Source organism: Suricata suricatta, chromosome 12, assembly GCF_006229205.1.
Source record: "Suricata suricatta isolate VVHF042 chromosome 12, meerkat_22Aug2017_6uvM2_HiC, whole genome shotgun sequence".
Taxonomy (NCBI): Eukaryota; Metazoa; Chordata; class Mammalia; order Carnivora; family Herpestidae; genus Suricata; species Suricata suricatta.
Genome location: NC_043711.1, coordinates 88,356,666 through 88,380,919, shown reverse-complemented (window position 1 = coordinate 88,380,919; position 24,254 = coordinate 88,356,666). Strand labels below are relative to the sequence as shown.

Below are 24,254 nucleotides of genomic sequence, written 5' to 3'. Positions count from 1 at the left end.
TGTAGTCACACATCCGGGTGAATAACACACCTGCTCTTCTGACAGTGTGAAATGTTGTACATGTTAAGGATCCTCGTAGCCCTGTCAAATCATTAAAAAAACAGCAACAACACTGGAATAATTCAGCTCCTAAAACCTTTGAGCCCCATGTAAGTAGGCTCAAAATAATATGATTCATAATGTAAATAATGTAAAAATAATTAAAGGTAGTGGGCTTATTATTCAGGTGGTATTCAGAGTGAATACGGTCTAAAAACCAGCATAGGATATAGTCAGAATATCAGGCTTATCCGCAGATCTGCGGTGTGACTTTGGTCGCGTCACCTTCCCTTCTTGCTCACAGCTCCTCAATGCTAAGATGGGGGGAGGGACAGTAATCACAGACTGGACGCAGAAGGCGAGGGGGATAGGTCAAAAGAAATGAAAGCACGTTGCAGGCTCTGAAGCACCTGGATAAAATGGAAGTAAATCCAGCTTCCTAGTTGGTCATGGACATTTCTCAGCCTTTCTTTCCAGCATAGCGGTGGCGCCATCGGTGCAAATTGATCCTCTTGTGTGTGGTGTTATCTTAGACGGCAGAAGTCTCTTGAGAAGGAACCTATTGATTTAATTTGGAGTCTATGGCAGTGGTTCACAGCACCAGCCACTGACCCCACTGCTGGGATCATTTGACTCATGCTGAACAGTGACTCCGAAAGGTACTCACACGCTCTATCGCTTACAGCTCCAGCTGAATTCATATGAGAACCTGCTGCGGTTTTTTGTTTTGTTTTGTTCGCACATCTGGCTCCAGTACAACTTCTTGACACTTCTGGTGCCTGAGGGGTTCACTGATTTTTTTTCAGCTACTGTGTGCAGCTCCACACAAACGTGTGATATTTAGGATGTTTGTAAGTGGGGTTCTTTGTAAGTGTCAGAATTCTACATTTCCAAGGATTCTGCCTCCATTTGTGCCTTTGTGGACTTCAGGGTGTCAGGCGTTCTCTGAAGTGGTCAGATGCGTTGATGGATTGAAAACAGTAAGCGGTCACCTTCCCTCCGCCTCCCCAGGCCAGCCCATGGCAGTTACCCTGTATTGTTCTGGGCAAATGACCTCCCCAAGGCAGGCTTGCCACGTGGGTGACAAGACAGTGATACCACTTAGGCGCTCCCTGTGGACACAGCCTGGCCACCCCTCCTGCACAGATGGTTCATGTCACTCTGAACGAGCAACTCACAGCCACCGCACGTGCTGGCCATGCCACTCGCACGGTGTACTGCCCAATGGCACTATCGATTTTACCTATTTTAATACTTACTGGGTTTTTTATTATTATTATTAAAAGCAACACATGGGGCACCTGGGTGGCTCAGTCAGTTTAGCGCTCGACTTCGGCTCGGGTCATGATCTCACAGTTCGTGAGTTCAAGCCCCACATTGGGCTCACTGCTGTCAGCCTGTCAGTGTGGAGCCCGCTTGGGACCCTCCATTCCCCTCTCTCTGCCCCTCCCCGACTTGTGCTCTCTCAAAAATAAATAAATATTTTAAAAGTCACACAGTACTGTAACAAATTCAAACAATATAGAAAGCATAAAGTTAAAAAAGAAGGTAAATGTTCCTGTCTGTCCTAATGAAATCACTCACTATTTAATGGATCAGTATTTATTCTTTTAAATTCTGTTTCTATTCAAGCAAATACAAGTCTACAAAGATTGTTCTTTAAAGTGAAAACTATTTTATTGTGTAGCACACTACATGTTTTCTTATTTAAATACATCTTAGAGGTATATTCACATCAGTGCCCATAGGTCTTAGCCCTTGTCAGTGTCTGTGTTTCATTTCCCGGCGCTCGCCCTCTTGTTCGTCACGCTCGGGCTAGTGGACACTGTTGCTGCTGTGAAGTGATGTCGGGGATAACCTGAGATCTTCATGGTCATGTGCATGTATTTTTGTACTTCATCAGATTATGTGGGCTTTTCCGAGGGAAATGGCTAGATAAAAGGAAAGGCCTTTTCAAGTTTTGCTGGCTATTGCTAAATTGACCTCCATAAAAATTTTGCCAATTTATACTCACCCGTATCACATGAATATGACATGGTCTGTTTTTCTGAATTTTGCCATTCTGTGAGGAAGGGGGAAGAGTCTCGTTAAAAAAAAAATTTTTTTTAATGTTTATTTTTGAGGGAGAGAGAGGAAGACACAGAATCCGAAGCAGGCTCCAGGCTCTGAGCGGTCAGCACAGAGCCTGACACAGGGCCTGAACTTAGGAACCATGAAATTATGTCCTGAGCTGAAGTCAGATGCTCAACTGAAGGAGCCGCTTAGGTGCCTGGGCCTCATTTTTAATTTTCATTTCCCTAATTACCAGTGAGATTGAGTGTCTTTTCTAGTTTATAGCTTGTGTAATTTGTTCATTTCCTTGCCCCCTTTTCTAGTTTTTTGTCATATACATTGAATGAAAACATTATTTTATAAATTTTCTCCCAGTGTGTCACTTGTGTTTAAGACTTATTAATGGTTTCCTTTAGTATTCAAAAACTTATCATATTTATGAAGTCGAATCAATCTTTTCTTTGGCAGTTGCTAAGTTTTAAGTCTTGCACAGAAAGAATTTTCGGCACAACTTAAAAAGACTTTTACTATATTTTTCTAATATGTTTGTGGTTTTGTTTGTTATATTTCTCTGTTAAATTCACCTGGAAATTGCTGTTCTTTAAAATATGAGTTAGGATTGAACTTAGTTGTCCTAATACTTATTAAGTTGCCTCTCTTTTACAACTGATTTAAAAATAGCACCACTTTCATTACTATGAAACTTCCATATATTCAAGGCATATCTATATGATCCATTCATCCATTTATTATTTTTTAGGCTGATAATACACAATTCTAATTACTCAAGCTTTAAATGGTTTTTTAATGTTTATGTTTGAGAGAGTGAGAGAGGAAGCATGAGCAGGGAGGGGCAGACAGGAAAGACTAGAGAGAGAATCCCAAGCAGGCCCTGCAGTCAGTGCAGAGCCCCACACAGGGCTTGAACCCACAAATCATGAGATCATGACCTGAGCTGAAATCAAGAGTTGGACGCTTAACCCACTGAGCCGCCCAGGCGCGCCTCAAGTTGTAAGTATGTTTTGATGTTGGGCGCCTGGGTGGCCCAGTGGGTTGAGTGGCCAGCTTTGGCTCAGGTCGTGATCTTGCAGCTTATGAGTTTGAGCCACATGTCGGGCTCTACACTGTCAGAGCCCACTTTGGATTCCGTGTCTCCATCTCTCTCTCTTTGCCCTTCCCATGCTTGTGCTCTCTCTGAAAAATAAATGCACATTAAAAAAATATGTTTTGATATCTTGTAAAGCAAGTTCATCTAAATAGTTTTAAAACTTAAGCTGTTTTGTGCTATTTCCCTTCCAGAGGAATTTCAGATTTAGCTTGTCAGATTCCATAAAGAATCCTGATGGCGATTCCTCAAAAATTTTTTTAAATAACATCTTTCAAACATACAGAAAAATTGAACTAATTTTGTAGTGAACACCCACATCTTCACCACCTAGATTTTACCATCCCCATTTTACAGTCCTTGCTTTACCTGGTGGCATTTTGATTGTGATTGTACTAGATTTAGAGATTAATCTAGAGAGGACAGACAGTTAAATAATTCTGAATCTTTGCCTCCAGGAATATGCTGTGACTCTCCACTTATTTAGGTCTTCTTTTTTGTTCTCGTTAGAGTTTCACGGTTACTGCCATATAGACATTGCTCGTGTTTTTACAAAGGTTTATTCTGAGACCTTTTCCAGTTTGGGTTGTTAATGTGAATGGGCCTCTCCACCATCCCCTCCCATTTCCTTCTCTAATTATTTTTGGCATAAGGGAAACATAATGATTTGTATGTGTTGCAAATATATGTCATCATTTTTTAATTTATTTTTGAGAGAGCATAAGCAGAGGAGGAGTGGAGAGAGAGAATCTCAAGCTGGCTCTGCACTGTCAGCACAGAGTCCAATGTGGGGCTCCATCTCATGATGACCATGAGATCATGACCTGAGCCAAAACCAAGAGTCAGATGCTTAACCACTGAGCCACCCAGGCACCCCTGTCTCATCCTCTTCCCCAGTCCACTTATCAGTTTTAACAGTTTTTCAGGAGATTTTCTCACTAGACAGGCCGCTCTTCTGCAGATAACACCAGTTTATCTCATTTTATTGTCTAGGCTCTCATTACAATGTTAATAATAACTATTCTTATTCTTAAAGATAAGAATAGTAGGAATTCTTATCTTGTTCCTGAGTTGAGTGTTTCACTACTACGTGTAATGTTTGTTGTGGTTTCTGATAGAAATCCTTTATCTCAGGACATTTCCCTCTTTTTTCCTTCATTTCCTAAATCATTTCCTAAATCTTCTACAACACTGTAAACCATTTGGACCTTTGAGACGCATACAGAACACTCCACTCAACAACAGCAGAATATGCATGTGCCCTCTTCTCAAGTGCACCTGGAACATTCTCTGGGATGGATTGTACATTAGGACAGAAAACAAATCTCTAACAAATTTTAAAGGATTGAAATTACATCAAGTGCCTTTTCCAACACAGTGAAATGTGGTTGGGAATGAGATGAAATGAAATGAAACAAATCACTAGCAAAAAGAAAACTGAAAAATCCACAAATGTGTGAAATAACACACTCTTTTAAAAAAAAATTTTTTTTATTGCTTTTTATTTATTTTTGAGAGACACAGAGAGACAGTGCGAGCAGGGGAGGGTCAGAGAGAGAGGGAGATACAGAATCTGAAGCAGGCTCCAGGCTCTGAGCTAGCAGTCAGCACAGAGCCCGACGTGGGGCTCGAACCCACTAACCATGAGATCATGACCTGAGCCGAAGCCGGACGCTTAACTGACTGAGCCACCAGGCGCCCCTAAACAACACACTCTTGAACAACCAGTGGGGCAAAGAAATGACAAAGGAAATTAGGAAATACCTTGAAACAAATGAAAACACAAATATACCAAAACTTATGGATGCAGCAAAAGCCCTACTAAGAGGGTCATTTATAGTGGTAAATGCATACATTAAAAAAAAAAAAGAGGACTATCTCAAATCAACAACCTCAACTCTCCACCTCAAGCAACTAGAAAAAGAACAAACTGATCCCAAAGTTAACAGAAGGAAGGGAACAATGAAGATTAAAGCAAAAATAAAATATAGAATAGAAAAAAAATGAATGAAACACAGTTGGTTTTTTTTAAAAGATCAACAAACTTTGGCACACCCTTAAAACAAATTGGCACACCCTAGCCAGAATTGAGAAAAGAGAGGAGACCCAATGACAAAAATCAGAGATGAAAGAGAAGACAGTATAACTGATGCCACAAAAATAAAAGGATCATAGAAGACGATTAGGAACAACTACACGCCAACACATTGGATGACCTAGAAAGAATGGATACATTCCTGGAAACATACAACGTACCAAGACCAAATCATGAAGAAATATTAAAAATCTGGTCAGACTTATAACTTGTAAGGAGACTTCAAATCAAAAAGCTCTCCACAAAGAAAAGCCCAGGACCAGACAACTTCACTGGAGATTTATACCAAAAGTTTAAAAACTAACACCAAACCTTCTCAAACTCTTCCAAAAATTGAAAAGAAGGAAACACTTCCAAACTTATTTGAGGTAAGCATTACCCTGATACTGAAGCAAAGGTCTAACAGGAATGCTACTGATCATATCTCTGATGATTATTGATACAAGTGCTCAACAAAATTCTAGTAAATCAAATTCAATAGCACATTAAAAGGATTATATACCATAGCCAAGCGGGCTTATTCCTGAAACCCAAGGAATGTACTGTGTATGAAAATCAATGTAATATACCACATTAACAGACTGAGGGACCAAACCCTATGATCATCTCAATTGATGCATAAAGAGCACTTGATAAGATTAGACATCTTTCCTGACAACACTCCAAAAACTAGGAATGGAAGGTAATTACCTCAACATAATAAAGGCCATATATGAAAAGCCCACAGCTAACATTATGCTTAATGGTGAAAAACTGAAAGCTTTTCCTTTAAGGTCAGGAGCAAGTCAAGGATGCCCACTCACACCACTTCTATTTCAGCATATTACCAGAAATTTTAGCGGAGCAATTAGTCAAGAAAAGTAAATAAAAGGCATCCAACTTGGAAAGGAAGAAGTCAAATTATCTCTCTTCACAGATGATATTACCATATATGCAGAAAATCCTAAAGGTTCCACAGAAATAACTGTCAGAACAAAAGAATTCAGCAAAGTTGTAGGACACAAAATCAACACACAAAAATCAGTTGTGTTTCTGTATATTAAGAGTGAAAAATCTGAATAAGAAAACAGTCTCATTTACAGTAGCCTCAAAAGAACAAAATGATTAGAGTCAAAAGACTTGTACACCAAACACTGCAAAACAGTGTCAAAACAGACTAAAGAAGACACAGGTACAAAGAAAGACATCTTATATTCATGGATTAAAAGACTTAATATTGCTGAATTGTCCACCAATCTACAGATTCGGTGCAACTTTTATTAAAATACTAATGGCACTTTTTTGCAGAAATAAGGGAAAAAATCCTGAAATTCATATGGAATTTCAAAGGACCCTGAATAGATGAAACAATCTTGAGGAAGGAAAGCAAGGCTGGAGGCCTAACAAAACCCAATTTCAAAATATATTACAAAGCTACGGTAAGCAAAACGGTATGGTGCTGGCACAAAGATGGACATAGACCAGTGGAACAGAATAATAGCGAACCCAGAAATAAACTCTTGCATATGTAATTAAATGATTTGCAATAGGTGTGCCAAGGGTACACAGTGGCTAAAGGGTAGTCCCTTCAACAAATGGTATAGGAAAAACTGGATCCCTATATACCAAAGAATGACGTTGGACCTTTACCTCACACCATATATAAAATTAATACAAAATAGATTAAAGACTTAAATATAAAAGCTGAAACTATAAACTTCAAGAAGAAAATATAAGGGAAAAGCTTCATGACATTGGTTTGGTAATAATTTCTTGGATATGACATGAAAAGCATGAGCAATAAAAGCAAAAATAGATAAATGGAACTATATCAAACTTAAACATTTCTGCACCTCAAAGGAAACAATCAACAGACTGAAAAGGCGACCTACGGAATAGGAGGAAATACTTGCAAACCATGTTTATCTGATAAGGATTAGTGTCTAGAATATATAAAGAAATCCTGTAACACAACAACCAATAACCTTATTGTTCATTTTTCAAATAACTTGAAGAGACATTTCTTCAAAGAAACTATACAAATGGCCAACAAGTATATGAAAAGATGCTCAGGGAATTGTTAGGGAAATTCAAATCAAACCAAGTGAGGTATCACTTCATACCTGTTAGGGTGGCCACCATTAAAAAAAAAAACCAAACAAACAGAAAATAAGTGTTGGTGAGGATGTGGAGAAATTCATTGTTGGTGGGAATGCAAAATGATATAGCTGGAAAATATTATGAAGTTTCTTAGAAAATAAAAAGTAGGGGCTCCTAGGTGGCTCAGTTGGTTAAGCATCCGGGTTTGGCTCAGGTCATGATCTCACGGTTCGTGGGTTTGAGCCCTGCATCGGGCTCTATGCTGACAGCTCAGAGCCTGGAGCCTGCTTCAGATTCTGTGTCTCCCTCTCTCTGACCCTCCCCTGTTTGTGCTCTCTCTGTCTCTCAAAAATAAATAAATATTTTTTTAAAAAAAGAAAAGAAAAAACAGAATTATCGTATGTCCAGCAAGCCTACTTCAGGGTATATATCCAACAGTATCAAAAGCAGGGGCTTAAAGAGGTACTTGTACGCCCTTGTTCATCGCAGCATTATTTACAGTAGGCCAAACATGGAAGCAACTTTAATATTCTTCAACAGATGAATGGATAAAGAAAATGTGCCATATATGTACGATGTAATGTTACTGATCCTTAAAAAGGAAGGAAATCTTGTCACATAGTAGAACATGGATGAACTTTGAGGACATTATCCCAAGTGAAAGAAGCCAGGCACACAAAGACAAATACTGCATGCTTCTCCTTGTATGAGGTATCTAAAGTTGTTGGCCTCATAGAAGCAGAAAGTAGAATGGCGGTTTCCAAGGGTTAGAGAGGGGGAAATGGGGACCCATTGTTGTTCAATGGGTATACAATTCAGTTTCGCAAGATGGAGAGAGTTCTGGAGATAGGTTACACGAGAATGTGCATATAGTTTACTGTGCTAGACGCTTCAAAGTAGTTAAGATGCTAAAATATATAGTACGTGGTTTTTACCACAATAAAAAATTGAGAGGGGGCACCTGGGTGGCTCAGTCAGTTGAGCATCTCACTCTTGTTTTGGCTCCAGTCATGATCCTAGGCTGTGGGATTGAATCCATATTGGGCTCTGTGCTGAGCGTGGAGCCTGCTTAGGATTCATTCATTCATTCATTCATTCATTCTCTCTCTCTCTCTCTCTCTCTCTCTCTCTCTCTCTCTCTCTCTCTCTCCCTCTCCCCCCCCCTCCCTCCCTCTCCCCTTCTGCCCCTCTCCCTGGCTCGTGCTATCACTCTCTCAAAAAAAATTGAAAGTATAATCTTATTAAATGCTGTTTTGGTTCTTCTTTAATTAGTGAAATTAATTTTTTAAAGGAATTTCATAATATTTAAGACACCTTGAAATCTTGGCTTAAACCATAGCTTTGTTTATGACATATTATAAGCTAATTTCATTAATAACAAAGACTCCCTATAATGCTAAGCAAGATAAGTCTGTTAGAGAAAGACAAATATCACATGATTTCACTCATGTGGAATTTGAGAAATAAAACAAAGGGGATAAAGAAAGACAAACCAAAAACTGGACTCCATAGAGAGAACAAAGTGGTGGTCGCCAGAGGGTGGTGGATGGCGGGTGGGGGAAGCTGGTGAAGGCGGGTCAGAGGACACTCGTCAGTCATGCTGAGCACTGAGTACTATGTGGGATTATTGAATCACTGCACTGAACCTGAGACTAATCTAGCACACTATATGTTAACTATCCTGGAAATATATATGTCCCAACAAATTCTTGTAAGAAAGTCAGAGTTTCAGAAATTCTCAAAAGCACAAAAATAGCTTTTGAGCCATTGCCTCTAGAGAAATGCAGAATGTCTATTAACAGCTGGACTGGTTAAGTAAATTATGCCACGTCCATAAATTAGAACTGTCCTTTAAGAGTGAGTTGGGGCGCCTGGGGGGCTCAGTCCGTTAAGCGTCCGACTTCGGCTCAGGTCATGATCTCACAGCTCATGGGTTCGAGCTCCACGTCTGGCTCAGTGATGACAGCTCAGAGCCTGGAGCCTGCTTCATATTCTGGGTGTCCTTCTCTCTCTCTGCCCCTCCCCTGCTCATGCTCTGTGTCTCAAAAATAAACATTAAAAAAAAAAACGGGGGTAGCTGAGGAGCACCTGGTTGGCTCAGTCAGTTAAGTGTGTGACGGTTGGTCATCATCTCATTGTTCACGGATTCAAGCCCTCTCGTAGGGTTCTGCACTGACAGTGCGGAGCCTGTTTAAGATTCTCTCTCTCTCCCCCTCTCTCTCTGCCTCTCCCCGACTCTTGCCATCTCTGTCCCTCTCAAAATAAACAAACATTAAAAAAAAAAGTGATCTAAACTGTGGACTTCGCCACTCTTCCCAACAAGGAGGAACAGAATGGAATGTAAAAATACAGCTCCATATTTTGTTTAAGAAGTTATAATGATCTATGCCTAGAAAACATTTGTAAAAATGGACTCTAGATCGTTAACACCAGCTATCTTTTGGGTGAATAGGATTTTTACTTCATTGTTTCTGAGAGAGAGAAGTTTCTACATAAAGAGCATAATTTGAAAGAGAAAGCAAAAAGGATACATTTCAATGTAAATCTCTAAAGCTAACAGTTTTTCTTAAAAAAGAGAATGCTACCTGCAAGTTTTTGTTTCGGATGAAGCTACGATATACAGAGGGCCCGTTAGGCCACACGCCCGCCCTTGACATCTGTTTCATGGGCGTTTGTAAGAGAAAGTGAAGCTGGAGGAGCAGGCATCACTCACAGTCGCAGGAGGCAGCCTGCCTGGTCCTCGGTGGTGCGGGTGACCTTGGGGGGCCCACGCACCAAGAACCCCCAACATCTGCACAGTTTCCCTGCCAGACACATGAAGAAGGGGAGGGGCTTGGGGAACCCTGCCTCGTCTCGCGGCATCAATAAAGTACTGTGCCCCCCAAAATATGAAGGTGATTGCTGTAAAGTATTCGACTATATGTTTGTCTGTCAAACTAGCCTCATTAAAGAAGTCATGCTCTTCACCTCCTGTGTGGCTGTCCACTTGACCCGTCAGAACCGTGAGCAGTCTGTCCCAGTCTCGCCGTGGACTTCTGTCTCTGTGACTCTGCCCACTGCTGTCACGTTCCTGTTCTTGCTGAAAAATCGTGGGCGGTGTGTCTCAGAGGGCTGCAGCCGGACTCGGAAGGAGTCTGCTGAGAGTCGCCTTTTGAAACGTTTGAGTCCTCCTGTTGAGCTCACTGTCCTTCCAGTTCCTTCCTCAAAACTAAAAAAAAATAAGTTCGTATCTGTAAAGTTAAGCACGTTAAGAATTTGATCTATAAGCATTGTTTTCAAGCCCTACATGGATATTTCGTACTCTTGAGATGCGATTAATAGCAGCAACTTCGCCAATTTAGTGAATTGAGTGACTCTCAATTCCCAAAGACAGACTTTTCAAAAAGTTATATGTTAGGGGCGCCTGGGTGGCTCAGTGGGTTAAGCATCTGACTCTTGATTTCGGCTCAGGTCAAGATCTCACAGTAGGTGGGTTCGAGTCCCGCGTCAGGCTCTGCTGACAGTGCAGAGCCCCCCACCCTCCCCTGCTCACTTGCTCTCTCTCAAAATAAATAAACATTAAACAATTTAAAAAGTCTTTTTTTTAATATTAATTTATTTTTGAGACACAGTGAGAGAGCACAAGTGGGGAAGGGGCAGAGAGAGGGAGACACAGAAACTGAAGCAGGCTCCAGGCTCTGAGCTGTCAGCACAAAGCCCAATATGGGACTCGAACCCACAAACCATGAGGTCATGGCCTGAGCCAAAGTCGGATGCTGAACTGACTGAGCCTCTCAGGTGCCCCACAGATTTTTTAAGAGATATATGCTTTTTTATTTCTTCACTAAAAAATTACAAGGTGAGTTTTCAAGACAGAGTATAGAAAAGATTCTGCAAAGAATGATGAGCATGCAGCTGTCACCTGGACCTTGTCTCTGGCTCTTTGGCAGCGTTTATATCCGCCCACGTCACTCAGGGCTTGATTTAGGAATTCCACATTGTAATTAGGGCCTCCTTTGTCAGAGCTGGTCCGTGAATGTCTTGTGGATGAATGGTTTTTTAGATAATTGGGGCTTTACCCTTTAAGCACCTCTTTTATTGGATGCCCTGTTAAAAATGCATGACAAGTAAGCAAACCAAACTTCCCTAAAGGGGTAGTGTTGCTAAACGTAGCCCTGTCGTAAGTGTCCACTTTGTGCACCCATGGGTGTTCACTGTAAAACCCCTTCGGCTTTGTTGTATGTTTAAAAATGTTCCTAATAAATATAGAGGGGGAAACGGCATTTTTGAAAGTCCTGCAACCCTTGTTCCAACAGTGTTGTGGCTACGCAGAGCTCAGTGTGAGGAGTGGTTGAGCTGGTGACCCTGGAGCCAGACTGCCTGGGCTTCCGTGCTGTGCACCCTTCAGGCGGTTACTGTCGTCTCTGAACCTTGCCTCTCTTGTCTGTAAAATGGGAATGATAGTGGTTCCTGCTCCAGGGTTTGTCACGGGAGTGAACCGAGAAGATGTGTATACCCGTCGTGCAGGACTGAACACTCTACACTTCGGCAAGTGTGGCCACTGTCCCCCCACGGCTTGCTGCTTTGCAGTTCCCTTCCGCCTCGACCCCCTGACCCACTCAGAATCATTACTTCTCTCCTTGATCATTAACTGGAATGACAGTTTGGGGCGACTTTGAGACTTAATTTCCAATGACATGGGAGTTTTTTCCAATTCAAATCCATCTTTATGTTGTTCACTTCCCAGCCTAAATTACCAGGAGCATAATTTAATTCTTCCCCCGCGGAGCCCAGCCCCATCCCACACCTCAGTGATGCCGCTGGGTCCCGGGTGTCTGCGCCCTGTAGACAGAGTTCCTGCCCGTGAATTCTGCGGGCTGCCGCCCTGGGGGAGCGCGTGGTCTCTTCGCCCCAGAGCTGCTTCTCGCTGGTGAGTGTGCGGTCTCCTCCCTCTGGCCTCTCCAGCCTTGTGCTCATGACCACTGCTGCCCATCTTCACCCAGGGCAGAATAGAGGACCAAGGTAAATACAGAAGTGTCACAGAGAAGTGACATCGCCTGTATAGGAACCTCAGAAGTGAGAATGATGTCCCTCTTCTATAGAACTGGGTGCTGGAGCGTTCTGTCCTCCACTTCTCTTGGGTTTGATGTCCTTTTAGTGGTTTTCAGCATATTCACATTTTTCTGCAATCATCACAACTATCTAAGAACATTTCGTGTTCTTAGGACATCTCATCGCCCCAAAAGAAACCTCGTGCCCATTAGCAGTTGCTCCCCATTCCCCCCTTCAGCCCTTGGCAACCACCAATCTACTTTGGATTCACCTCCTTGGGGCATTTCCTACAAATGCAGTCATATAACATGTGGCATTTTGGAGCTGCCCACTTGCAGTTACCATGCTTCTGTCTCTGTTGGGGCATTTTAACGGTGCTCCGTTCCTTTTCACAGCGTAATAATAAGCCAATTACATAGACATACCAAATGTTGTTTATTCATCCATCTGTTGATGCACATTGAGGTTGTTTCTACCTTTTGGCTATTATGATGGTGATGCCATGAGTGTCTGTGTACAAGTGTTTGTGTGAACATATTTTTATTTCCATGTGTGTACCTAGCACCAGAATTACTGGGTCTTCTGGTAACTCGGTATTTAACCTGAAGTTAAAGAACTGCCAACTGATCTACACACTGGCTGTGCCATTTTAAATCCTAGCAGCCATGTGCGGAGGCTCCGATTTCCCCTGCACGCCTTGTTGTTCTCACTGTGACTATAGCTACTATCCCCGTGGCTGTGAAGCGGTCCCTCCTTGTGGTCTTGGTTTTTCATTTCCCTAAAGACTAATGATGTTGAGCACTGTTTATGCTTATTGGCCATTTTGTAGATCTTCTTTGGAGAAAGAGTCTATTCAAATCCTTTACCAATTTTTAATTGGGTTATTTGTCTTTTCACTGTTGAGTTGTATACATGGGTCCGTATATGCTGGAGACAAGCCCCTTATCAGACCTCTGATTTGCAAATAAGTTCTCCCTTTCTGTGAGTTGACTTTTTCACTTTCTTGCTGGCAGCTTTTGAAGCACAACTGTTTTAATTTTGATGGAGTCCAAGTCACCTGTTTTTTCCTCACGTCACTGGCACGTTCAGATATTCTACTAGATGTCCCCAGTGACTTCTCTGGGAATCTGGTTTCTGATTTGCTCACTGGATACAGAATTGCGTTATTGTTAGTTTTCCTGTTTTGGAATTATAAAGCCCTTGCCAGTAATACAGGGTCTTAGAAATGTTGATTCTTGTTAGTCTGGTAAGCCCATTTCTGTGCCTTTAGCCTCAGGAAATAATTGGATAGAAAGCATACATCCTGTCTATGCACAGAGATCATTTCTCTGTCATCTAGGACAGTGGGACCAGGGAAGCCTGTTCAGTAGCAGAGGAGGGTGATTCAGTTCATAGTGGGATGTTGTTAGGCAACTATTGAATAATACCATTATGAAGCTTAATGAAAATATTCATAATAAAATCTTCAATTAAAAAAAAGGAAAAACATGGGGAACCTGGGTAGCTCAATTGGTTGAGCATCCGACTCTTGATTTTGGCTCAGGTCATGAGCTAATGGTTTGTGGGTTCGAGCCCTGTATCAGGCTCTGCGCTGACAGCGTGAAGCCTGCTTGGGATTCTCTTTCTCTACATCTCTCTCTTCCTTCTCTGACTTGTGCTATCTCTGTCTCTCTCAAAATACATAAACAACAAAAAACAGAAACATAACTATGTGGCTTGTATGGCTAAAATATGTGGAAGGGTGTAACGTGTGTAAGGCGCGTGGACCTAGCGGGAGGGTGTAACGTGTGTAAGGTGCGTGGACTAAGCGGAAAGGTACACAGGGTCACAGGTAGTTTTACTTCCATCCATTTTATTTAATACTGATGTTTTATCTCAAAAATCAATTTTAAGGTATTTTACCTAAATAACAACTAAAAAATCAATTTAAAAAATGCGTGCATGGTATTTCAGATCAGTGGGGGAAGTGGCGATGAGCGGCTAGGTCTGGTGTGTTTATTCCTATCCCACCCGACTGGTTTTTTTTTAATAGGAACTATTTTTTTTCACTGTGATCGTCCGGGTTAGTCATCCAGACAAATAATTTGCTGGGAGTATATAAGAACTTGAGTAGAGATATTCTAAGTCTCTTTACATTCTCCTATTAAATCCAAATACTGATGATAAGGTGATTTTGGAATTAGAATTAGTTATTTTAGTCATTACCAGTATTACAGTGTGCTAAAAGAAAGGTAATGATTATGTTGATATTACATTGATAATAGAGGTCCCAGAAACACTTTTCTCCTGGCATCTCATGAAAGAATTATAATGGTTTTATATATAAATAAACCAATCACCCCAACATGTGAAACAAATTTCATTTAAAAAAATATTTTTTAAAGTTCATTAGAGAGAGAGAGAGAGAGAGCAGGGGAGGGACAGAGAGAAGAGGGCAGAGAGAATCCCAAGCAGGCTCCACACTATCAGCCTGAAGCCCGATGTGGGGCTCGAGCTCACCAGCCATGAGATCCTGACCTGAACCGAAACTGAGAGTCAGATACGTAACAGACTGAGCCACCCAAGCACCCCTGAAACAAATTCAAACGGATCAAAGATGTTGAAGTTTTGTTTTTATTTCGTTTTGTTTTTAAGGAACAATAAAGGCACCAATGGAAATACAAAGGTAAGTAAGCAGGTTGCTAGGTCATGTGTAATGTGCGCCCCAAGGCGGTGCCACAGTCGCACAGTGGGTCCATGGCTCCCCTGACCTCCCACCTTTGGCTTCAGCGGAGGGGCGTGGTCTGGGGTACCAGGAGGTGCTCCCTGTTCCGTGGCCTGGACCGGGTGTGATAGGGCAGCAGGCAGGGAGAGGCCACAGAGGGAGGCCCGGCTCCTGTGGCAGCCGCAGCCCTGCACCCTCTTCGCAGGCTGCGGCCGACTTGGCCTCTGGTCCCGGCTTGGGGGAGGCGGAGGCGGCGTCTTGTTGTCGCACGTGGGAAGGCTGTGAAAAGAAAAACCCTTGTTGGCCCAAACATTTAAACAAGAATTACACTAGGATGTTTTGTTCTCACTCTGACACGGTCAGAATTAATTTGGGCGTCCGAAAGAGGATTATTTTGTCATTTGGCTTTTGAATCTGCGTAACTTAATACAAGAACACAGAGGGAAATACAAAACAGAATGCATGGCTCAAGTCTGTGAGATGGGGCCAGAGCATCCCCAGGGCACAATCTTGTTAGTGTTTGGGGGGCTTCTCGTTCAAGCCGCTGGTGACCTTGTGGAAAGGCCCCGGCGATGGGAGCGGCAGAGCATGGGCATCTGAGCAGTGCACAGCCTGCGAGATCGTAATCACCATTTGCTCTTCCTCCTCAGGTTTGCTAGGAAAAACTTGCGTTCTGCAAACAACTGAAAACACTGCCCTCGGAAACCATTTCTTCGGCCCTCGTGGAGCAGCTGGCTGCTTGGCCAGTGAGGCCCTGGACGGGACAAACTCTGCCCGCCCAGTCAGCCAGCGCGGTGGTCGCCATGGCCAGCAAGAGGAAGTCCACCACCCCATGCATGATCCCGGTGAAGACGGTGGTGCTGCAGGAGGCCCAGCCTGCCGAGGCCTTGCCCGAGGGGCCGCAGCAGGAGCCATCCCCCGACATGCCCGCCAGTGGCAGCAGTGGAGAGGTGACCCAGATGCCCAGCAGTACCAACGGTGCCGCACTGGCCAACGGGCACCGGAGCACTCTGGATGGCTATTCCTATTCCTGCAGATCCTGTGACTTCAGGTCCCAGGACATAACCCAGTTTGTGGGACATATGAACTCAGAGCACACAGATTTTAACAAGGACCCAACTTTTGTATGCACTGAATGCAGTTTTCTGGCAAAAACTCCTGAAGGGCTTTCTCTGCACAACGCCAAGTGTCACTCGGGGGAAGCCAGCTTTGTGTGGAAGGTGGCCAAGCCAGACCATCGTGTAGTAGTGGAGCAGAGTGTCCCCAAGACCACCTGCACTCCTGACATCTTGGGTGAGTCCAATGCCGAAGGGACTGACGGACAGGCCGAGATCATCATCACCAAAACCCCAATCATGAGGATACTAAAAGGCAAACCTGAAGCCAAAAAAATCCATACGCTCAAGGAGAACATCCCCAGTCAGCCTGTCGGTGATGCGGCCTTACCAAACCCGGCGGCAGGGGAGACCGAGGCGAAGGAGGGGGACCACTCCTTTGTTGACGGGGCGGCCCCGGTTGGTCAGCCTGCCACTGGTTCGGCAAAAGGGCCTCACGTGGCCAACGGGCCCCCAATAGGAGCCGTGCCGGTCCTGCCAGCGGGCCTCGCCCAGTTCCTCCCCCTGCAGCAGCCGCCCCCGGGGCGCGCCCAGCACCACCCCCAGCCACCGCCCACAGCCAAGTCTCTCCCCAAAGTGATGATCCCCCTGAGCAGCATCCCCACCTACAACGCGGCCATGGACTCCAACAGCTTTCTGAAGAACTCGTTCCACAAGTTCCCCTACCCGACCAAAGCCGAGCTCTGCTATCTGACCGTGGTCACCAAGTATCCAGAGGAGCAGCTCAAGATCTGGTTCACGGCCCAAAGGCTGAAGCAGGGCATCAGCTGGTCCCCTGAGGAGATCGAGGACGCCCGGAAGAAGATGTTCAACACGGTCATTCAGTCTGTGCCCCAGCCCACCATCACGGTCCTCAACACACCCCTGGTTGCCAGCGCTGGCGGCGTCCAGCACCTCATCCAGGCCGCCCTCCCGGGCCACGTGGTGGGGCAGCCAGAGGGCACGGCGGGCGGCCTGCTGGTCACTCAGCCGCTGATGGCCAACGGGCTGCAGGCGCCCGGCGCGTCCTTGCCACCAGCAGTCACCTCCGTCCCCAAGCCGCCCGCCGTGGCGCCCATCAACACAGTGTGCTCCAACACCACGTCAGCCGTGAAGGTGGTGAACGCGGCGCAGTCGCTGCTCACGGCGTGCCCCAGCATCACCTCCCAAGCCTTCCTCGACGCCAGCATCTACAAAAACAAGAAGTCTCACGAGCAGCTGTCGGCTCTGAAAGGAAGCTTCTGTCGGAACCAGTTCCCGGGCCAGAGCGAGGTGGAGCATCTGACCAAAGTGACCGGCCTCAGCACCAGAGAGGTGCGCAAGTGGTTCAGCGACCGCAGGTACCATTGCCGGAACCTGAAGGGCTCCAGGCCCGTGCTGCCGGGTGACCCCGGCCCCGTCATCCTTGACCCTGGGCCAGATGTACCCTTCACCCCAGTGGCCAAAGCCCCTGAGGGGCCCTGCGTCCCGCCGGCGGCTGCCCTGGCCAGCCCCCCTTCTGCCAGACGGCAGGCCTGGCACCAGACCCCCGACTTCACGCCGACCAGGTACAAGGAGCGAGCCCCCGAGCAGCTCAGAGCCCTGGAGAGCAGTTTTGCACAAAACCCCCTTCCTCCTGATGAGGAGCTGGACCGCCTGCGGACTGAAACCAAGATGACCCGGAGAGAGATTGACAGCTGGTTCTCGGAGAGACGCAAGAAAGTGAGTGCCGAGGACACCAAGAGGGCCGATGAGGGTGCTGCTCCAGAGGAGGCGACAGCTGCCGAGGACGAGGTGGGGGAAGAGGAGCTGGCCTGCGACCTGAGGGTCCCTGGCGGAGGCGGCTCCCCAGAAGGGGCTGGCGGTCACACGCTGGCCGAGCGCAAGGTCAGCCCCATCAAAATCAACCTCAAGAAACTTCGAGTCACCGAAGCCAATGGCAAGGGCGAGCTCCCGGGGCTGGGTGCCAGCGAGCCCGGGGATGGTGGGCTTGGAGAGCCGGCCGAGCAGCCCCCAGGCAAGGCGAGCTGCAAGAAGACGGCCCAGCAGCGGCACCTGCTACGGCAGCTCTTCGTGCAGACGCGGTGGCCCAGCAACCAGGACTATGACTCCATCATGGCACAGACGGGCTTGCCGAGGCCCGAGGTGGTGCGCTGGTTCGGGGACAGCAGGTACGCCCTGAAGAACGGCCAGCTCAAGTGGTACGAGGACTACAAGCGGGGCAACTTCCCCGCAGGGCTGCTGGTCGTCACCCCCCCGGGCAGCCGGGAGCTGCTGCAGGACTACTACCTGAGGCACCAGACGCTGTTCGAGCAGGACCTGCAGAGCCTGTGCGACAAGACCCAGATGAGCTCCCAGCAGGTCAAGCAGTGGTTTGCCAAGAAGATGGGCGAGGAGACCCGCACTGGGGCGGACACCAGTGGTGAGGACCAGGGCACCGGCGAGCCCGCAGCGGTTCACAGAGGGACGGGTGACACGTACTCAGAGGTGTCGGAGAACAGTGAGCCATGGGAGCCCAGCGCCCCCGAGGCCAGCTCGGAGCCCTGTGACACGCCAAGTCCCCAGGCTGGACTAGAGCTGGGTAAGGAGGAGCCTCTCCACGGCCTCTGCCTCAGGAGCATGAGCCGTCCTCCATGGGGAGGGGAGGGGGTCCCTGATGGCCTGGGGGACTGTCCCTGAGGCTGTGCCACAGCCAGGGCTCCTTCCGGGGCACCTGGCAGCAGGAGCCATTGGCGCATGATGTGAATCCAATACGGGGTGGAGAACTGTTTTTTCATTTTGTTTCACGTTTCTCTAAACCTGTGCAGGGGTGGGAACGCAGTGAACCTGTGAGGGTGCCAGCTTTTCTAGACATGTCTTAGTGGTCGGAGAGCAGGTCCAGCAGAGCCACCACCCCTGTACAGGAGAGAGCAGTTGGGCTGTTGAGGAAATTAAACTCACGTTGGCGAGCAGAAAGAAAGGGGCTTTAATTGTCCCTTTAATTGGGTTTGAGTCACAAGCACTGGCCGCCCTCATCTTCGAAATCCAACAAAAGGCCAAGTGTCATATCCTGGGTGGGACAGAGCAGAGGTAGCCAGAGGTGGCCACGCCTCTGTGGCATCATCCTGTGTCTGAGGCGGATAGCCGTTGGGTACAGGAAGGGCTTGTCTGTTTGTCTGTACTTGTTTCTCCTGGCTTTCCCGGCCAGCCTCAGTGCAAGCGCCATGGGTGACCGGCCTCTCCGGACAACGTGCTGATTTTGACTGCAGGATCAGAAGGCATCGGTAGAATGGGCAGAAGCCACCCCGCAGCTGCTTTTATGTCGGAGCATGTGTTCTGGAGAGCCAGTGGGGAAAGGCAGGAAAGGCAGGTTAGGACAGGGCTCCAGGGCAGCAGCGGCCCGGGGATCCATCGGCACTGGTCCCTTGGAGAGTCTGCGGCCCCTGCTCAGTTTAGCCCGCATCCTGTCCTTAACCCACGTACCCTCTGCATGGTACCTGGGGCTGGAGAATGGGGGAGTGGCTGGCAGGAAGGCACTGCTCTTGGTCTTAAGAGGTCCCTGCAGCTAGTGGGAGCACCCTGGCACGGCAAGGATCAGGCTGCCTTGGGGCTATACGAGCGGCAGCTGACGTGGAGGTGACAGGCATGTGTTTTCTCCTCAGAAACAGACTGAATTTAACTGATTACACTGAAGGACTGGACAGTCTGGGATGCCCCGTACCACGTGAAAGGGCTCAGCCCGACTCTCTGCTGCCACATGCTGTTCCACGCCCGCCGCTGGGCACGCCCGAGAGCTTCTGGAGGCCTCGCCACCAGCCGGGGGCCCGCCGCCACCTTCGGCCTGCCACCACCGAGCGAGCCAGCGGGGAGAGCAGCAGGGTCCCCGTCCGTTCTTCCTCCCACAGTGTAGGACATCTCCTTTGCCTTCCAGTGGATAAAATAGTTCAGATTTCATATTCATAGACACGAATCAAGTTTTTAACATATAAATCCGCCTATACACATTTAATAAAATGTCAGATTGTAAACACTTTCATTACACAGAAACTTTGGTTAGCAAGCAATACGTTGCCGTCTACATCATCTCTGAACGTGCCCGCGTCTGTTCTCTGGAGAACCCTGGGGCCACGCGTCCCCTCGGCGGTGGGCAGGGGGCACCTGCCCACCCAGAGGCGTCCCCGTGTGCTCCTTCACCAGGGCAGGGCCTTTGAAGAGGCCTCTGCCATCACGCTGGGCTCGCGTTGCCCCGCGACATGACAATCTGGGTGCAGGCGCCGGCCCCTGCGGTTTGAGCGGGGCCCACGAGCGTGGCGGCGTGTGCCCGTCCGCTTGTAAGTCCTTACAGCCCTCTCATCTCTCACGGGCGTCGGGAGCACGGACCAGAACTTTTCACGTGTCAGATCAACTTAGACGTTTGTTTTCAAGCCTGATGTACTGGCCTGCGTGCCCACGGTTTTGTTTTTGTTTTTAATCTAGATGTGTTGAGGAGGAGAGGGAAACTGAGACAAAGGGGGCTGAAAGCCGAAGTGCGTGGCCCCGGCAGGTGGCTTTGGCCGCTGTGGTTTTCAGAGCCCTTGACCCACACTCGCTTCAAGGCTGCCTTTGGTTTGGGAAGGAAGACCTGCACTCGGCCAGTAGTAAGAGTGAGAGCTGCCGGGATCTGGGGGCTCGGGAGTCCTCAGAGCTGAGGTGCGCTTGCACGTGGGGGTTCCTAGAAGGACGCCCGGAGTACTCATGGCCCCCACGCCCAGGGCCTGGCTGGGTGCCGGACACCACCAGGCGGGTCCTTGTGACAATGTTTTTCAAGTCCTGCATTTCTGCCCCCAAACTTGGAAACAAAATCTCTGTCATCTTTAGCCTAATCCTCCTACCCATTTGTTTAAACATTTTTTTGTTGTTGTTTTTGGAGGAAATCACAGGAAAAGGTGCTTTTGAAACACTGGGGAACTTTCTTACAAAGCTGTACTACATGGTAAATCCTTATTTCCCCAACATGGGCTGCTCTGAGAGCCGCGGGGAAGGGGGGTGCACACAGACTTCCCATCACACACACTTCTCACCTTCTGGGGACCACCTGCTTCTGAAAGCACCAAGACCTCATGCGCATGCTCCTCCGGGGCCCAGGCTGGGTGAGCGGCAGGGCCTTTGGGCAAGAAGTCCTGGTGGTGGGCTGGGTGCCGTCCTTCTCCCCAGCCCCACCCGGGAACTGACCTGGGCAGGGCACCGCACTGGCTTGGTTCCAGGGACTGAGGATGGTGGTGGCGTCTCTGCCTTCCAGGAGAGGGGCTTTCTTTGCAAACCAAAAGCCCTTGAGCCCCTGTTCTTCTACTAAAGTTTTCTCTTCCTCTCCCCGGCCCTGTAGGGACCACCTCCCAGTTGTTAACATGTGAGTACTTGGCAGGTTTTGCCCCCCCGAGTTTGCATCCTTTCCATGTGAGCGTGGAGCTCTGTAGCCCCAGAGGCCTGTTTGCAGAATTGCCAAGAGTGGGGAGTGCTTCTTCCTTCAGAGAACAGACACCTGGGATTTCTCCTTTAGTGTTTATGTACATGCAGATTAATTTATATGTACACATAGATACAGGACAGATACTCACTTTGATACTTTACTCCGAAGATGCACATCTGAGGTGTGCACCTGAGGAACCTAGTGGCACGTGGGGGCTGGGGAAAGCAGCCTGTGTTGAAGGCCGTGCTGGGACCCCGGCTGCAGCTGGGGTGACCCGGCCGGAAGCCATCAGTCTCGGAGACCCCACCCTGCAGGCCCTGCTCCCGGAGTCCTGCACGTGCTGGCCGGAGGGTTGTCTTTAGAGACAATTTTCTTGGTTATTTAATGTGTGTTCATGTTTCATTTACAACCCAAACAGCAGAACAGAAAATGAGCTAAATGGTAGACAAGTTGGTGCAGGACACAGGGACCCAAACTCAGCACCAGCCTGTGTGAATGGCGGGGAAGCTGCCGTGCTGCCGCCTGGACGTGTTCTTCTCACGTTCGCTCTTCCAGCGGCCGGGCCGCCCTGCACACGACAGGACCGCCCAGGTGAGGACCCCGCACGCCAGCCGGTCCCTCTTCCTCACTGTGCCCTCGGACCGGATTGGAGAGTGGGGTTGGAGCCTCAAACAATGAAAGATGAAAGCAAGAGAAATGGGTCCCCCCAGGGGACGCTGCGACAGGTGCGCAAGGCTTTGGGAGCTCGGGGAACACAGCCAACCCGGCACGCGGAAACATGCTGGCCGGGAGTCGGAACTGCACCCCGTGCTGGGGCCGTGGGACTGCCGCTGTCGGCCCGTGTTCTGTTGTGAGACAAATCACTGCGGTTTTGCACACCACCTGAGGGCATCTGTGAGGTCGCCTCCAGTAAGAAGGCGCTCTGGGCTGTAGAGCTGAGAGAGGTGGGACAGGGTTTCATAAGGTGACTCGTCTTTCCCCTCTTCTCCCTACGCACTTGGACTTGTCAGAGATAGTAAAATCTTTCGGTGTTTCTTGTTGCCTGTCTTGCACATGTTTGGTTTATTATATTTTTTACATGAGGTTGTAGATCCAGTTTTAATAGGTGAAATTAGATCACCATTGTGATCAGAGAAATCTGGATTTATGATATATATACTTGGCATATTAAAATTTTTTTAATGTTTATTTTTGAGAGAGAAACAGAGTACATGTGGGACAGGGGCAGAGAGAGAAGGAGACAGAATCCGAAGCAGGCTCCAAGCTCTGAGCTGTCAGCACAGAGCCCGACACGGGGCTGGAACCCACAAACCACGATCATGACCTGAGCCAAAGTCAGATGCCTAACCGATTGAGCCACCCAGGTGCCCCTACTTTGCATATTTTGATTACTTATTTTAATTCTTGACTATTAAGTAGCTCTTTGATTTGAAAGGAGTGTTCCCATTTTCGGGAGTCAAGGGTTCCAGAAAGAGCATTGGGTGGCCTGTTGGCGTTTGGGGTTTGGTAGGACCATGTGACTTGGAGCTCCTGGCTTGGCCAAGTGACTGGAAGGTGTGCAGGTGACCAAAGCACAGGGACCTGAGGCCCTGCTCCCTGCGCTGGAAGGACAGGTTTGGAAGCTGGGCAGAGTGCTATACTGGTGGTGCCGTCCCCACTGACCCTGGGAGGCTGACCCACCAGGAAGTTTCTGCATACTGTCCAGGCTGAGATGTCGCTTTTATCCTGCAGACCCTGTGTCACCTCCCTCTCCCCTCTGGCTCTGGGACATCTGTGCCAGGCCGCCTTCAATGGAGGGTGGGCGTCGGCCTCTCTGCTGGGTGTTCGCCTTGTCAGCACACCCTCCTCCGCAGCCTGCCCGTGCTGCCCTGCCACCTCATGTCTGCCTGTTCTCTTCTGGTACCGAGATCCTTGGATCGGAGCAGCCTTGTCAGTTTAAACATCACAGCCCAGGTGGATAAAGGCACTTTGTAGAAGAGAACCAGCCAAACCACACCTGGAATGTAGGCTTTTTCTAATTTCCCCCCTTTTTCCTCGCTCAGAATTTACTTGGGGCAGGTTATTGATTTGACCCACTTTTTGTATTCTGTTTAAATTTTCCTTGATCTCTATGTGCAAGGCTCAGTTACAAGCCACAGAAGAAAAATCCTGTAGATGTGCCAGCGTCTGCACAGCTAACTCCGGGCCAGAGCCAGCAGCAGCCTGGGTCAGGAGGCAAATGGGGCTGGGCTCTGCTCACTCCTGCCCAGAGCCCTGTCTCTAGGTCTCCCGACTCGGCGGCCTTTGCTGAGAGCACAGGTCCACCCAGCCTTCCTGCCCAGACCTTGGGGGGCATCTCGTTGTGGCTTGGGGAGCGCCTGGCACCTGAGCAAGCAGGAAGCGGGGAGCCCGAGCTTTCTTCTGAACGGACTGCCCCCCAAGACCGGGTTCAATCTGAGGTAACCATCGTGCGGTTTCTCTGGCCACTTAAAACAGCCAGGCTGTACGACACCAGGGCTGAGGAGACCAGGCAACTTCTCAATCTGGGCCAGGTGCCTGGGTAGAGGTGACAGTCATGGGTGCCACGCAGGCCAGCTCCAAGTCCCACGTGGAATGGCAAGGCCTCGGTTTGTGTTGTGTTCCTGGCACCAGGTGGTCCTGGGAAGGCAGGT

General features: G+C 47.8%; 1 protein-coding gene across 1 annotated transcript; it reads left to right on the top strand.

Moving 5' to 3' along the window:
- Positions 1-104: 104 nt before the first annotated feature.
- ZHX3 (zinc fingers and homeoboxes 3) lies at positions 105-22,643 on the top strand. Its single transcript, XM_029917665.1, has 3 exons — positions 105-149; positions 15,756-18,759; positions 19,820-22,643. Exons 2-3 carry the CDS (start codon positions 15,909-15,911, stop codon positions 19,828-19,830), a joined length of 2,862 nt encoding a protein of 953 aa, XP_029773525.1. The 5' UTR covers positions 105-149; positions 15,756-15,908; the 3' UTR covers positions 19,831-22,643.
- Positions 22,644-24,254: the final 1,611 nt, after the last annotated feature.

What these genes read in the sequence shown, in the direction of transcription:
- ZHX3 (XM_029917665.1), top strand. Translation starts at nt 15,909, where the DNA reads ATGGCCAGCAAGAGGAAGTCCACCACCCCATGCATGATCCCGGTGAAG.